Below are 17,531 nucleotides of genomic sequence, written 5' to 3'. Positions count from 1 at the left end.
TGCATTTTGGCATAAATTGCAATCACATTCATTTGAGCTTCTATGCATATTGTTTGTTTATCGCTGTTGAAATATTAATATTTTGCAATAAAGCATTTGCAATGATTCCTTTTTTGCAAGTCTCTTCCACAGAAAAGATCCAATTTAGTGTAATCTGTGATAGCTATCATTCATTATATTCATTTAGAATTTTTGACTGTTTCAGTTTCTGATTTCTGATTCTGATTTATTGTTTCTGATCTATTTACAGATTTCTGTTTGATAATACAGACCTTTGGTAGTCAATGTAATGCTAGTATAATGCAAAAACATGACTTTTTTAATCTCCATTGATTGGACACCAACCAAAGGACCAATTTGCTCATTAATTGTAGGTTCTTTTGAATACTTCTAGGTTTAATGAATGCAAATAGAAGGAGGAGTTCAAAGTAAATTTATTATCAAAGTACCTATGTGTCACCAAATACTACACTGAGATTCATTTAATTGCAGGCATTCAAAATAGGACAGAGAAATGCAATAGAAGCAATGTGAAACTATACACAAACACTGACAAGCAACCAATGAGCAAAAGAAAACAAACTGCAAATACAATTATTGTTACTGTTGTTGTTCCTATCAATTGAGAAATGGGTGTGCTTTGCTGTGTCCATACCTCAGGTTTTACCAGCTTGAGCTGAGGAAAAAATAAAAATATAACAATAATTGTAAACAATAAGAACATGAGTTGCATAGTCCTTGAAAATAAGTCCATAGGTCGTGTTCAATGATCAGTTCAATGTTGAGGTGAGTGAAGGAGCATAATGGTTGAAGGAGTTTTGCACAGTGTTATCATTTTAGAGTATTAAGAGATATTTTTATTATTGCTTCAAATATCCAATGTGTCCCAAAGCATTTCTCAGCCAGCTCATTATTTGAACAGAGGGTTACTCTAATTATGTAGAGAAGTGCAGCAGCCACCTCAGACAGAACCGCAAGAAATAAAGGAGATAAATTACCAGATAATCTCTTTGCTGATGGTGATTGAAGAGAAATATTGGCAAGTACTGTAAGGGTTATTCCTTAATTTTGTGGAATAGAAGCATGAGTTTTTGTTTGTTCCCCTGAGAGGATAGATGTTGCTTCAGTTGTGTGTCTTATCAGAAATTAAATACCTCTGGCAGTAGTATTGTCTTGTGACTACTGTGAAGTGTGAATTAGTTCACATGCCCAAGATGTGGAGTAGACCTGCAACATTCTGAAGCTGAAACAAAGGCTTTCACTGAATAAAACACATTTTCTCCCTAAGGGGTGAGCTATTATTGGAATATTATTCCTTGGTGTTATTGACCTTTATCTTCCAAAGTGCCCAACCTCTACACAAGATTCGAGGTAAGGACTTGCCAGCCATTCAACAATCAATCACAGCGGATTCTGGTCCTGTTCTCACATAGATACTTCAAGTCAAGTCAAGTCAAGTCACTTTTTATTGTCATTTCGACCATAAGTGCTGGTACAGTACACAGTAAAAATGAGACTTTTTTAGGAGCATGGTGCTAAATGAAACAGTACAAAAACTACACTGAACTACGTAAAAGCAACACAGACAAAAAAATCTACACTAGCCAGGACTACCCAGACCTGCCCAAGACTGCATAAAGTGCACAAAATAGTGCAGGCATTGCAATAAATAATAAACAAGACAACAGGCACAATAGAGGGTAGTAAATTGGTGTCAGTCCAGGCTCTGGGTATTGAGGAGTCTGATGGCTTGGGGGAAGAAACTGTTACATAGTCTGGTTGTAAGAGCCCGAATACTTCGGTGCCTTTTCTCAGATGGCAGGAGGGAGAAGAGCTTGTATGAGGGATGCATGGGGTCCTTCATAATGCTGTTTGCTTTGCAGATGCAGCATGTAGTTTAAATGTCTGTAATGGCAGGAAGAGAGACCCTGATGATCTTCTCAGCTGACCTCACTATCCGCTGCAGGGTCTTGCGAATCGAGATGGTGCAATTTCCGAACCAGGCAGTAATGCAGCTGCTCAGAATGTTCTCAATACAACTTCTGTAGAATGTGATGAGGATGGGTGGGGGGAGGGGGGGAGATGCCTCAGCCTTCGCAGAAAGTAGAGACACTGCTGGGCTTTCTTTGCTATGGAGCTGGTGTTGAGGGACCAGGTGAACACCAAGAAATTTGGTGCTCTTAATGATCTCTGCTGAGGAGCCGTTGATGTTCAGCAATGAGTGGTCGCTCCATGCCCTCCTGAAGTCAACAACCATCTCTTTTGTTTTGTTCACATTCAGAGACAGGTTGTTGGCTCTGCACCAGTCCATTTGCCGCTGCACCTCCTCTCTGAATGCTGACTCGTTGTTCTTGCTGATCGAGACTAACTAGATATGATCAAAAGCAGTCTGTGCCTGCAAATTTATTTCCTGCATCAAATTCAGATTGTAGTCTAATTGTAGCTGCTTCATGTCATCCAGTTGTCTTGCCTGAATCAGCATAATTTAGTAAATAAATCTGACTTGTATGACTTAATACCATCCTGACTACCAACAGAAACTAATATTAATTATTAATAATTTGGGATGGCATGGTAAAACCACAATTTGATTATAAATGTGTACTTTAATTTGGGCCTATTTCAGGATCTTGAGGACGTAATCCTTAGATACACCATTAAGGGATCAAAGCCTTGTTTGGATAATGTCCTTCAATTGATCCATTAAATAGCACTTGTAAGTTTGAATAATAAGGAAGAGTGAAGTAAAATTATTCTGGTACACTTATCCAAGAAGAATAAGGAGTTTTCTGGGTATATTTGGTCAAATACTTATACCACAGTTAATATTGGAGATTAAGGATTACAGGCAAAGACAGAATGGGTTAAAAGAAGTCAGCCATGATTGAGGAGCCAAATGGCCTAAATCTGCTCCTATATCTTATGATCTAAAATCACTGAACAATGGTTAATGCAGGTGCTAGAAATAAAAGATAAAAATTGCTGGAAAAAATGCTCATTAGGTCAGGTAGTTTTTGCGAAGAGAAAAACAGATACAAACTGCTGAGGTATTTGATCTGGTCATTATCTGGTCCTCTCTCCACAGATGCTGCCTGACCTATTGAGGACTTTGATCTGAACCATTATTTGTTACTTTCTCCTTAGATGTTCCCAACTTGAAACTGCTGTATACAGCTTTTTCAGCTTTGCGCTGTCATTGCTGTTTGAGGCCTTGCCATGTTCATTTGGCTGCAGTGCTTCTCTGATTAATACCTTAATGAGTCTAAAGCAAGTGGATTTGAATGGGAGCTTGCACTTGTGCAGTATCTTAAGCATAATGATCATCCAGCTCCAATTTACAGAAAGTGGCAATGCAAAAATAGAGTTGGTAATATTTGCAAATTGTGGAGACATAGGCCAGGAGTCTGATGCAGCAAAAAATTATTGTGTATCTAAAATTTTAAGGTAAAATTTGTGATTAATTTGGATCACTACTCAAGAGCAGTATGAGGTTAGGTCCATTTGGATGCCCAAATGAATGTCATGTTTCTTTGTAGAAGTGCATTTTCCAGAGCCAGTTGCTTGAAACTGATTTTATAGAGTTGTAGAAAAGTGCAGCACAGAAACGGGGCCCTTTGTCCAATCTAATCCATACCAAACCAATTAAGTAGGCTATTCCCATCAACCTGCACCAGGACCATAGCCCTCCATGTACCAATCCAAACTTCTTTTAAAGCATTGAAATTGAGCTTGCATGCACCACTTGTGCTGGCAGCTCATTCCACACTGTCTTGACCCTCTGAATTTTTTTTTAAGTCTTTGCCAATCTAGATTCTGTCAAGTTGTACATAAAATTAAATCAACCATTGAATTTAAAATTTGGAATTTAAAATGCTCAATATTGTCATAGTGGCTATGGACAACTATTATTGAATGTTCTAATTTGCATTTAGAAAGTGTACATTTGAGTTTTCTTGGCAGGTGCATAATAATGTGAGTCATCTAAAGGCGATAACTGTAGTTTTCATTGATTGCCTACACTGTGTCAACTGACCTTAGCAAGAATAGCTATGAAGTCAACTGACAGTTTTGACACTTGAAGGCAAGAATAGCTAGGTCCAATACTCTTGGTTATTATCAAGTGACCTCAGGAATGGTTGAGTTTCTTAGTATTGTGAGAGATCAGGACAGATGATCAGTTCAAAATCTTGGCAGCAGCCATATCTATGTTCACTTTTGTGGAATGACTATTTGAGCAAGGTATGAGCTGATATCATTGGGACTTCATCGCAATAAAATAAATGCCTTTAGATGGCATTCTTGCAATACAGAATGGGTTGGTGATAATAAATATAAATGTGTTTTGACAAATATGAGCTCACCTAATTCTGTTTTATCACTTTCCAGATCCCTATGCAATGTGGTTAATGCGTACTGCTTTGCCTGCAGTGGCTGCTATGACAACTGCTTCTATGTTCTGTTCAGTAACAAGATCACCTTCTTAATTGAACTGCTGATGCATCAGTTAACGGTAGGAGTCAATACCTGTAGCTGTCTGCCATTGATGTACTTTTATGGGTGCTTGTTAAATTGCTCAAAAGCTGGATGTGTAATCCGTGCAACTGAGAATGTACCACCTTCTTTCTTCAACTTGGTTACTTCTGAAACTACTTAATTGATTTTGAGCTTCAAAAGACCAAAATAGTTGAATTTGATGGAGAAAGATTATGTAGTCATCATTAATCTAGGTAAAGTAACACTTTTTAAATGTCAATATTTGTTAACATTTGTACCTTTGTTAAGTATTTTTAAAATGAAAATACATGGCATCTTCAAAAGTAAATTGCTTCATAAGTCTTCACAAGAGCTATAAACAGGCACAAGCAACAGCAGGAAAAAATGAGTAGTAATTACTGAAAAAGTGGTTAATGTCATGAGAAAGGTTGGAGTCAGATTAGAAATAGTAGAGTGTATGGCTAAGGTTTATAAAGATTTAAACCTAAAGAGAGAAGGAGGATGAGAGGAGACATGATAGAGGTGTACAAGATGTTAAGAGGAATAGACAGAGTGGACAGCCAGCACCTCTTCCCCAGGGCACCACTGCTCAGTACAAGAGGACATGGCTTTAAGGTAAGGGAAGGGAAGTTCAAGGGGGATATTAGAGGAAGGTTTTTCACTCAGAGAGTGGTTAGTGCGTGGAATACACTGCCTGAGTCAGTGGTGAACGCAGATACACTAGTGAAGTTTAAGAGACTACTAGACAGGTATATGGAAGAATTTAAGGTAGGGGGTTATATGGGAGGCAGGGTTTGAGGGTCAGCACAACATTGTGGGCCGAAGGGCCTGTAATGTGCTGTACTATTCTATGTTCTATGTTCTAAACTCAAGGATAATTTAAAAATTGATGTAATACCGACACTGACATAGAGTCAGTATAGTTGGCAGTGGTAATGGGTTTTATATTCACATTTGTAATAAATACCCCAGCTTGGATGAATCAGTTGACTTTAAACTAATTTTACCAGACATAACTGGCACCACCAGCTCCCTCAAACAGTGTAAGTAATGAAAGATTGTTTCCACTAGTTGATGTATTGGTAGCAAAGTACATGAATTTATTGTGCCCTTGTAAGATGTGCTAAGTGAAATGAATGGACAGGACTACTTATTACACCTTGTAATCTTCTATTTCCCGTACTCCCATGACCTTCCTGACCAAGACTGCCAGTTAGTCAAACTTTCTGTTTCTATGGTCTGCACCAATTCTTGCTAGCATTTGCATTAAAACTACACTGTGTATCCAGTGGGAATGCTTTAATGTAACCCATTGCATGGGAAACTGACAAAATCAGTCTGTGAAAACTAAAATCAAATGCTGTAAAACAGTGTGATAATCTAGTCCTTTGCTTTCTCATCACATAAATCACATCAATGCAACATCAAAAGCTTGATTCATAGATCCACATCCAGATAGTCGTAGAAATTTCAGAACTAAAGGAAGTTATTCAGCCCATTTTACTTCTGATGCTGCAGTGTCTACTTTGCCACACCTACTTGATGTATTTTTTTCTAATTGCCTCTGAAAAACTATAATTCAGTTGGCTTTTAAATTATTTATGGCAAAACACTCAACATCAATTACTGATCCATCCTTTAACCTTTTATATTGTTAATACAAATTCTGTATTTTCCCTTGCCATATCTTTCACTGCTTACACAGTTTAAAAGAACAAGTCTGCTAAAACAAATTTTCCTCTTGTTAAATAAAGTGAACGCTTTGCAAAGATTGCAAAAGTAGTGAGCAATAAGATGACCAGAATATGAAATTATTTTTAGATTAGGAATTGCAGTTTAAAAATAAATATTAACTGCCAGCAGTAAAAGTATATGAAAAAAATTGTAAAATAGGTCAACAGCCATTTGCACATTTTATTATTTTCCAGTAGTCCATTTCTGTCCATAGCTATTCAGTCATCAAACACGACAGCACAGTACAGACTCTTTGGCCCACGGTGTTGTACTGAACTTGTAAGAGCAATTTAACCTTTGAATGATTTCACATTGTTGAAATTTCTTTATAATTTAATTTTTTGGTCATTTGATTTGATTTTCTGTACTAATTTTTGCTTTCTTGCCCAGCTTTCGTTTTATTTGATTCTTGTTCTAAAACAGTTCTGAAGGCTCCACCATGGTAATTGGTAATTTATTATTGTCACGTGTATCAAGATACAGTGAAAATTTAGTTTTGTGTGCCATCCATTCAAATCAGCACAAAACATTAATACATCGAGGTAGTACAAAAGTAAAAGCAATAACAGAATGCAGAATGCCGCTACAGAAAAAATGAAATGCAAGTTAACAAATAAGGTATAAGGGCCATGAAGAAGTAAATAGAGAGATCATGTGTTTATCTTTATCATACAAGAAGAGCTATATCAGCAGGACAGAAGCTATCCTTGTGCCTAATGGTACATGTTTTCAGGGGTTTATATTTCTGCCCAATGGAGGGGGGAGGGGAGAAGAGAGCGTGACCACATTTTCAAATGGTCATTCCTTTACTGCCAGTCTGGATGCCTAGTGTTGGAACACTTTGAAATGGAAGCAGCACAGCTGAGCCTTTCGGCGTGTGTCTAATCACTGGTCAGAATTAGAAGCCTTAGCTGACTTTTTTTTTCCTCTTCTGTAGCCCAGGAACACTTAAGGACAAATGTAGTAACTTCTGCTGGTGTAACTGGAAGTAACTAACATAGGAAACACCAGGAAATATTCCAGTGATTTCATTCTACTGGTTTATACAGTATAGTACCACAATGATCATTGCTGGATCTGATGTTTGCTTTTTAACTTAACTTATTTCAACCTTTTAAAATTTCCAGAGAGAACTGTAGCCATTTTCATGATTCTACATTCCTGAATAGTATTTACAGATATTGATAAAATGGTGCAGCTATCAAAGGGTTACTTTTGATGTAAGAAGAATGTCTGCCTGGACAGGTGGTTTTCGTGGGTGCTGATAAGCTATACAATAGCACATCTTACTACACATGGTGACTAGTCATCATGTATAGTAAGAAACAGTTTTGAGTTGTTGTTATTGCCGTAATTTTACATTTTCTGGCTATGAAAATTCCAATATTTCCCCTCCTCCCAAACAGGAATGGAATTAAGTTTTTTTTAAACTATTGTACACAAAGCACACTGAATATTTCACTGTTCAGTACCACAGATTATTCTCTCTAGCCTTCACTATAATTTTAGACCAGACATGGACTAGAATAAAATCTCTGGCAATGACATCAAGACATCAGATGAGGAGTATGGCATTGCAGATGGCTGACAAAACTGAAACCAGTGGGAATGGGGAAAATCTCATGAGAAAATGCAGTGACACTTGTGGGCTGCCCCAGCACATTCTTGGGTGTGTTGATTATTAACACAAATGACACATTTCACTGTATGTTTGGATGTACATGTGATAAATAAGACTGAATCTTTAAATCTTCATTAGCTCGAGCTTTGTCTTGCAGATATGATGATGATTGCGATGCTACATCAGTGTCCAAGTTCGGGTCACTGGCCCAAAATCTCAACCATCCATCTGTCCCTATAGATGCTACCTGATGCACTGTTTTACCTACCGGTAGTTTGATTCTTGCTCTACATAACAGTATCTGCAGTCTCTTGTGTCTCCAGATGATTATGATTGTTTGAAATCATTTATCCTAAACCCAGTAACTACTACTTATGCCCTCCAATGCATTGTGGTCATTAGCTTGATCAAAAGGGGAAGTTACATAATAGCTTATCACAACAAAAAAATTACATGTGCATGTATTTTGTTAAATAATATTTGGATATATTGGGAGTGAGCTGAGAAATTGAAAGAATTAATGTCATAAAGCCTCCAAATAAAATAAAGGAATAATATTTTCATTCATGTTTGAAGATCATCAAAACTTGTTTAGCTTGGAGAGAAATTTAGTAAAAGCATTACCTAAAAGCCTTGCAAATTTTTCAAGATTGAACTGTGGTTTAATTGAAAAATTCTGTCCAGACATTGAATAATCAACCAGAAAAAGTGGTACCATAAACAGGCAAGCCACCATGGATTTGTTAAGTGTTGAGAATATTAAATGGTAACTATAAAGGCTGCCTGCCGATGCAGAAAAGGAATTTCAACTTGAGCTTGAATCTTTTTTTGTCACCACAATCAGTCATTCTGGCAAGAACTGCTTTGTACATTAGACTTTTAATTAAATGAATTGAAAGTTGCACATCTGCCAGTACATTGGCCAAAACACTTTTCCCAGTGAATACACACTTAATGCCTGATTACACATATGGAGGCTGTCCTTCAGTAGTTCGAGGTGACACCTTTTATGTGATTGCCAAATGGCTGAACATCATGTATCAATGAGCAGTTGTTTGCATAGAATTACAATGAAAGTGCAGTAGAGAAACAGGCCATTCAGCCCAATTGTGCAATTTTTCTACCCCATATGAGTCGAACCTACCCTCCTTTATTTAATAAAACCTTGGTTAGTCCAACCAGACCCCATCTTTGTATCCTATTCATTTCTTCATTATGTATTTGTCCTACTCTGAAGGGTAAATCTTTCTCAGAACTGATGGCGAATATTTGGAATGAGCTGCCAGAAGAAGTGGTGAGGGCAGCAAATAGCATCCTATTTCGAATTAAACTCTTCTCAGACTTCCAGCCAAGTACAGGTATTCATTTTAACCACTGTTTTGATGACAAACTCTGCCATCTTCATCAGGGATGATGCCTGGACATGTCTAGTCCAGTGGTATTTATACCTCCGTCATCCATCCCTCTGGATTGCTTCATCTTCATCCAAAGTGGGGTTCTGCTGTCCCATCTTGTTTACCATCGAATTCCATGTCTTCTCAGAACGTTTATTCACCATATATGCCAGGAAAGCTCTAAATCCTTTTTCAGGATTCTACTTATCCCATTTGCTCACGACCCTATCATGAAGCCCACACTACGTCTCATACATCTACACTAATTTCACAAATTTACCCTGCAAACTGGCCTAACTCACTCTGGATGCTAGTCCTAGAAATTGTTCACACTTGCCTCATGGACAGTACAGGCCACTTGTGCAGGACAAGGCTACTTGTTTAAGAACATTCTTTCACAATGAATGTATCCTGCTTCAATGATATTTAAAGAGCACATACCCATGTATGTGACACTTTGAACTGACTGTGATGTATATCCTTTTAAATTAGTAACTTATCCTCACTTCGTCTCCTCATCTAACCTACTGTCCCTCCAACGCCACTACCGTAATCTGGCTCTGATTGTCACTGTCTTTACTATGACCCTTCCACCTTGAATCATTGTGTACAGATAGTTTGCAAATTCTGCCCCTCAGAGAAGACACATTACACATTACAGAGATGTGGAGAAAATGCCTAGACATTGACAGCAGTGAAAAATGCCTGACAACTGGGTGATAACGAATGTGTGATGTGTTTTCTCTGAGGGGCAGAATTTGCAAAATATCTGTACACAATGATTCAAGGTGGAAGGGTCATAGTGAAGATAGTGACTATTAACTTTATAAGTTTGTAAAGCTTCTAAAAATAATCATCTCTGCCTGCTCACTTGCTTTTCAGTTATAATCTTGTCTGCTGGGAGAGAACCCCAATTGTGGAATACCTGTATACAGAATGTTAGGATGAGGCAAAGAAGCAGTTTCAAAGTATCCGAGGGAAGCCCAACTTGCACTACCCTGAGATCTTTAATTCTTTCAGAGGACATGGGCAATGTGGAAAAAACTGAAGATCATTGTCAACATTTAAGCAAGAGATTTTGTAAACCCTGAATAACATACTCTATTGGTACAGGTCAGGTAGCATCTATGGAAAGGAATAAGGAGTCAGCATTTCAGGCCATGACCCTTCATCAGGACTGGCTTATTATTGTCAATCCTGGATTGCTCTTGAGGGAGTGCAGGGAGAAATTTGACCAGCAAGAACAGATTGAATTGAGAATTCAAAACAATAAAACTTTATAGTTGAGCAAGTAACCAACTAAAAATAAATGGAGAGAGCAGGAAAATAGTAAAAGTTTTAGTTTAAGGTAGCAGATAGTGCATGTGGAGGCACAAGTCATAAACAGAATTTCAGAAGAAGATAAGTAAGGCCTGTAGGGAAGTTAAACAATGAAAAATTTTAATTGGTGTGCAGGAAGCTTGAAGTGAATGATGGCAATGAAGATACAGGAATGTTGCAGCATTTTGCACAATCTTTAAACCATTAGAACATTCAAGCCTTAAACTAATAAAGTGATATTTTATCCTCAAGGTTGTTTATTCATTACTGCACAAGTGTAAAGTAATTAGGAATTTGAAATTAGAGCTAGGACATTCAGCAGTGAAATCAATATTTAATTTGACACAATGTGTAGTGGAAATTCATAATTATTTTACCCAGAAGCTTATGGGGTCCATGAAAATGTGAAAAAAATGTCTGATCTGGGAAGTAAAACATTTTTATTTTTTTCTATCTAACGTCAATGTTGAAATTTTTGGATACAAAGTGAAGCTATCACTGTTCATTGACAGTAATCTGCAGCTTCAGAAGGACATTATTATTATTGTCTCTCTCATTCAAACCATTTATTTAGCTTTCCACAGTGAGATTAGTAGATCAGTACCAATGCCCAGGCAAATAGTTAAGCTAGTAGGAAGCTGGCTTGCTGCACCCAAAGCTCATTTCACATAGGATCCTTGCAACTAGCCAAAGAAGAATCTTTATCTCACCAGTGCCCTACCTGCTTCTCAACTTCATTTACCAAACTTTATTCCAAATCTTTTCAGACCCTTATATCAAAAACAACAGAAATCTCATACTTTGAAATCTTCATTTTCCTGGACCCCAGAAGTTTCTGCATGAAATCGTTATGATTTCCTCTGCACATTTATGAAGAATAAAATGTATATGTCACTGCTAAATAGCCTAGCTCTAATTTCAAATTAAGCCCTTTTTTTGATTGGCTCACAAGTAATACAAAATGTATATATGTCACTGCTAAATAGCCTAGCTCTAATTTCAAATTAAGCCCTTTTTTTGATTGGCTCACAAGTAACACAAGTAATACAAGTAAAATAATGTATCATTTTAGGTACCTTTGTAAATAAATCAATTAGACCTATTTTCAGACTTCTATATCAATAAAATAAAGCTTTTTTAAATTAAGTTTTCCTCACACTTACATCTTCTGCACTCGAATCAATTGTTAATTGTTCATTGCATATTTACCAAGGCTCCACAGTGGGGCTTGGTTGTGTACAACCAAAGCTGCAATTTCTCACTTTATATTAGCACCTTGAGATAAATATTTCTTGTTGTAACTGTGATCTTGCTATTCATGATTTATTTACACAGATCTTTAAATCCTTTTGATTATTCATATTTGCTTATTCACCTGTTCAGCCTTTGACAGGTTACAGAAAGAACTCTATGACTGATTCTATCTTTCCAGCTTTATGTGAGGAGTAGCAAAATTATATAATGTAGTGACATTCAGGCATAAAAATACAGTCTGGGGAAATTCTGAATACTATGACTGATATCTACATTTTTTTTACCCATTTTAATCCCCTTTGATGGAGATCACAGGATGCTGGGAATTTATCCATCCATCATTACTTCCTTTGCCATTTTCCCCACTTGTATCCTTCACTTAACTGTTTTCAGGTTGCATTGTGTAGTCTTGTCATCTTTCATGTATGAAGACAGATGAAGTTTATTAATTTTAAAATGGGACCCTATATTATTTTAGTCTCTGCTGTATCTGCCTTTAATGGACCCTCAATTCCCTTATTCTTTCACAATAATACAAAAGCTGTCCACTTTCTTTTCTCCTGTTAAATCATCATACTTTCAAAAAGTGGATCTACAGGTAGTGGGAGCATGTATTAAAGTGGAAAATGCTGGAAAGCATTCAGAACTTGAAAATGGTCACAGTGAAGATGTATTGCCCTGAAGTGTCGACTGTTTCTCTTTCCATAAATGCTGTCTGACTTCCTGTGCAAACTCAGCATTTCTGTTGTAGCATTTTTTTCTTTCAACTATGCTACGTTTTGATGCATTTGTAGTTCTTGGCTGCTCATCTTAGCCCTTTGAGGATATTTACTGGCATCAGCCAAAATATTCATTCTATGTATATACTGCACAATTTATCACATGTATAAAAACAATATAAATCTTTAATGATTCATTAATCCCTGAAGCCTACATCCCAGGGATACTCCATTTTCTTCTTTTGAGAGATTATTGCAGAAAGAGTCCAATTTAATTTGATCTGTAGTAAGAGGGATCAAAAGGTAGATTATTACCTAAATGGAAAGATATTGCAAATAACTGAAATATAGAAGGGTCTCCTCCGTCAACTCTAGGAGAAGTGCAGGGAACAACAGAAACCCCTCTATGTCGCTTTCATCGATTTGACCAAGGCATTCGACCTTGTTAGCAGGGATGGGCACTTTTAGATTCTCCTCAAATTCGGTTGTCCCCTGAAACTCCGAAGTATCATCAAGTCATTCCATGACAACATGAGGGCTACTGTTCAGTACGATGGCAGCTCATCAGAACCCTTCGCTATTCGTAGCGGAGTCAAACAAGGATGCGTGTTGGCCCCGACATTATTCAGCATCTTCTTCTCTCTGCTATTGAAGCACGCTTTTGGGATGTCAACAGAAAGCAGCTACATGCACACCTGGTCTGATAGGTGGCTGTTCAACCCTGCGCACCTGAGAGCAAGAACAGAGGTGTGAAAGATCTTAATACGTGACATGCTCTTTGCTGATGACACTGCGATAACCTTGCACACCAAACAGCAGCTACAAACTCTCATGGGTCGCTTCTCTAAAGCATGCAAGGACTTCAGGCTTACCATTGATAATTACGATCTAGAAGTGGTCCACATACTTGGGGTCGACCATTAGCGACACTCTCTCCCTCAATGCTGAAATCAATAGGCGTTGATCCTTGCTTGACTGTCCTCACGGGTCTGGGAGAATCCGAAACTTACTACAAAGACCAAGACTGCTGTGTACAATGCATGTGTTATCAGCATCTTCCTGTATGGTAGCAAGACTTGGACTCTGTACTCCAAGCAAGAGAGTAAACTCACTAGTTTTCACCTGCGCAGCCTTTGCCACATCCTCGGCATCACCTGGAGAGACAAAGTCTCAAACTCTGAGGTCCTCACCTGCGCTGGACTTCCCACAATGTTCATGCTTTTAAGGTAATGCAGTCTGTGCCGGCTGGGCCACGTCCATCATATGAAGGTTGGTAGACTGCCAAAGGACAGCCTCTACGGAGAACTAGCAACAGGCAAGAGGAACATTGGTAGACCCCAGCTTCGCTTCAAGGACCTCTGCAAGCGCGACATGAAAGCCTTAAAAATCAACACAGAGTGCTGGGAGGATACAGCAGATGACAGCAATAAATGGCGAGGTACTCTTTAGCAACACCTAGAGCAAGGCGAAAGAGTGATCCTGAGTCAGTTTGAGGAGCGGACAGCGGGCAATAATCCCACAATGCCCTACACATGCAGCAACTGTGGCAGAGCCTGCTGTTCTAGGATCGGCCTCAGTAGCCACAGTTGACGCCGCTCGCCAAACCAGTGACCACCAGAGGCGCAGTACCCATGGTCGACCACTACTGACAGAGGCCACACACACACACGTGCGTGTGCATACTACTGGCCATGAATCACAAAAGATTAGCAGGCTAATGCAACATATTGTAGAAAATAAGGCAGACAAGCTAGGGTTTAGATGAAAGTTTTCTTACAATTTGTATAAGGTATTGAGTGTCATGTGCAAATTTAGTTCTCCTACCTAAGAAAGGATACAGCTATAGTGGAGACAGTTCAAAGAAGATTCATCAGATTAATCCCTGGGATCAGAGAATTTTCCTGTTAAGAGAGGCTAAAACAGTTTGGGTTTATATTCTTTGGAGTTTAGAAGAATGAGGAGTAGTCTTTTTGAAGCAAGTTCCTGAAATGACAGACTAGATATGAAGATGTTTTCATTAATGGCATAGTCTCAAATTAAGGACATGTCTTTGAAATAAGGGACTGTTCATTTTAAAATGAAGTACAAAGATGTTTCTTCTTGCAGAGAATAACATATCTTTGGAATTCTCTATCCCAGAGAGCTGTTGAGGCTAGATTATTAGATGTTGTTTAGGGGGTGTTTTTTTTTGGAAGATTGAGAAATTGAGAACAATGGGGATCTGGCAAAGAAGAGATGATTTGATCAGCCTTGAACACATTGAATGATGGGGCAAGTTTGAGAGATCAGGTGGGTGGCTTATTCCTAGTTTCTTGTGTTCCTGAGCTTATTTTTTAAATTGCATCTCTATTCAGTACTAATTAATATTTCCCTTATGATGACTCTCAAATTATAGATATTCTACATATTAGCTTTACAGCATTACAGGCTAGGGTTAGTAAGTTATGGCCATGGTAAGTTGGCATCAAAAGCATGATGACACTTGTGAGCTGCCTTCTGCACAATCCTCAATGGAAATGATGCATTTCACTGTACATGTGACAATTAAAGCTGATCTTTGATCATAATCTTTCATCTCTAGGGAAATATTCAAGTGATGAATAGAATCAAAATGATTCTTGAAATTACATTGTGGTTTTATGATTACAATGATACATAAACAATTCGCTTCCAGAATATATAAACATTTGACCCTCATTTATTCGTACTAAATTTTTGAATACATGTGGAGTGATCCAATGAAAATTTATATCTGTGATGTTATATAATTCACTTTCTGAAGTGCATAGTTTATAACTTAGCAAACACTTCTGAGTTGAGCAAACAGCTTTGAAGTCTGTTATTGACCAATTTACTATGTGTCAACAGATCTTGGTTGCAGAAGAACAATATTTTTCCCAATTACATTTTGAGTTGGGCTGTGGTTATAAATAAGCAACACTTATCACTGGCTTCTGACTGATGTTGAAACTAGCCTGGTTCAACCTGGAACAATCTGACCACTGATTCAGCAGGTTTGGTTCTGTACTAAAGCACTCCAGCATGCTGGAAATTCACAATGAAACAATTGTAGAACATGTTGATTGTAGAAACATAGAAAACCTACAGCACAATGCTGGCCCTTTGGCCCACAAGGTTGTGCCAAACATGTCCCTACCCTAGAAATTACTGGGCTTACCTATAGCCTTCTATTTTTCTAAGCTCCATGTACCTATCCAAAAGTCTTAAAAGACTCTATCATATCCGCCTTCACCACCTTTGTCGGCAGCCCATTCCACGCATTCACCACTCTCTGAGTAAAAAACTTACCCCTGATATCTCCTCTGTACCTACTCCCCAGCACCTTAAACCTGTGTCCTCTTGTGGCAACCATTTCAACCCTGGGAAAAAGCCTCTGACTATCCACACAATCAACGCCCCTCAACATCTTTTGCACCTCTATCAGGTCACCTCTCATCTTCCATTGCTCCAAGGAGAAAAGGCTGAGTTCACTCAACCTATCCTTATAAGACATGCTCCCCAATCCAGGCAACATCCTTGTAAATCTCCTCTGCACCCTTTCTATGGCTTCCATATCCTTCCTGTAGTGAGGCGACCAAAACTGAGCACAGTACTCCAAATGGGATCTGACCAGGGTCCTATATAATGCAACATTACCTCTTGGCTCCTAAATTCAATTCCACGATTGATGAAGGCCAATATACCATACACCTTCTTAACCACTGAGACAACCTGCGCAGCTGCTTTGAGCGTCCTATGGACTCGGACTCCAAGATCCCTCTGATCTTTCACATTGCCAAGAGTCTTACCATTAATACTATATTCTGCCATCGTATTTGACTTACCAAAATGACCCACTTCACACTTATCTGGGTTGAACTCCATCTGCCAATTATCAGCCCAGTTTTCCATCCTATTGATGACCCACTGTAACCTTTGACAGCTCTCCACACTATCCACAACACCTCTGACCTTAGTGTCATCAGCAAACTTACTAACCTATCCCTCCACTTCTTCATCCAGGTCATTTATAAAAATCACAAAGAGTAAGGATCCCAGAACAGATCCCTGAGGCACTCCACTGGTGACCAGCCGGCAGAATATGACCAGTCTACAACCACTCTTTGCCTTCTGTGGGCAAGCCAGTTCTCAATCCACAAAGCAATTTCCCCTTGGATCCCATGCCTCTTTACTTTCTCAATAAGCCTTGCATGGGGTCCTTATCAAATGCCTTGCTGAAATCCATATACACTACATCTACTGCTCTTTCTTCAATATGTTTAGTCACATCCTCAAAAACTTCAATCAGGCTAGTAAGGCACGACCTGCCCTTAACAAAGCTGTGCTGACTGTTCCTAATCATATTATACCTCTCCAAATGTTCATAAATCCTGCTTCTCAGGATCTTCTCAATCAACTTACCAACCACTGAGGTAAGACTCGCTGGTCTATAATTTCCTGGTCTATCTCTACTCCCTTTCTTGAATAAAGGAACAATATTCACAACCCTCCAATCCTCTGGAACCTTTCCCGTCCATATTGATGATGCAAAGATCATCGCCAGAGGCTCAGCAATCTCCTCCCTCGCCTCCCGCAGTAGCCTGGGGTACACCTCATCTGGGCCCGTCAACTTATCCAACTTGATACTTTCCAAAAGCTCCAGCACATCCTCTTTCTTAATATCTACGTGCTCAAGCTTTTCAATCTGCTGCAAGTCGTCACTGTTATCACCAAGAGCTCTTATCATAGTGAATACTGAAGTAAAGTATTCATTAAGTATCTCTGCTATTTCCTCCGGTTCCATACATACTTGCCCACTGTCACATTTGATAGGTCCTATTCTTTCACATCTTATCCTCCTGCTCTTTACATACTTGTAGAATGCCTTGGGGTTTTCCTTAATCCTGCCAGCCAAGGCCTTCTCATGGCCCATTCTGGCTCTCCTAATTCCCTCCTTAAGCTCCTTCCTGTTAGCCTTACAATCTTCTAGATGTC

The 17,531-nt window shown here is 38.6% G+C and overlaps 1 protein-coding gene across 2 annotated transcripts in view; it reads left to right on the top strand.

Moving 5' to 3' along the window:
• The window catches only part of scaper (S-phase cyclin A-associated protein in the ER), a 325,667-nt gene that overhangs the window by 241,357 nt on the left and 66,779 nt on the right, over window positions 1-17,531 (top strand). For both annotated transcript variants that reach the window (XM_059946644.1, XM_059946645.1), the window contains one exon: window positions 4,387-4,510. In XM_059946644.1, the coding sequence (XP_059802627.1) occupies window positions 4,387-4,510 (124 nt within the window). The remainder of the gene's footprint in view (window positions 1-4,386; window positions 4,511-17,531) is intronic.

The sequence above is a fragment of the Hypanus sabinus genome, chromosome 21, assembly GCF_030144855.1.
Source record: "Hypanus sabinus isolate sHypSab1 chromosome 21, sHypSab1.hap1, whole genome shotgun sequence".
Classification (NCBI taxonomy): domain Eukaryota; kingdom Metazoa; phylum Chordata; class Chondrichthyes; order Myliobatiformes; family Dasyatidae; genus Hypanus; species Hypanus sabinus.
This window is presented reverse-complemented; position numbering and strand designations above follow the sequence as displayed.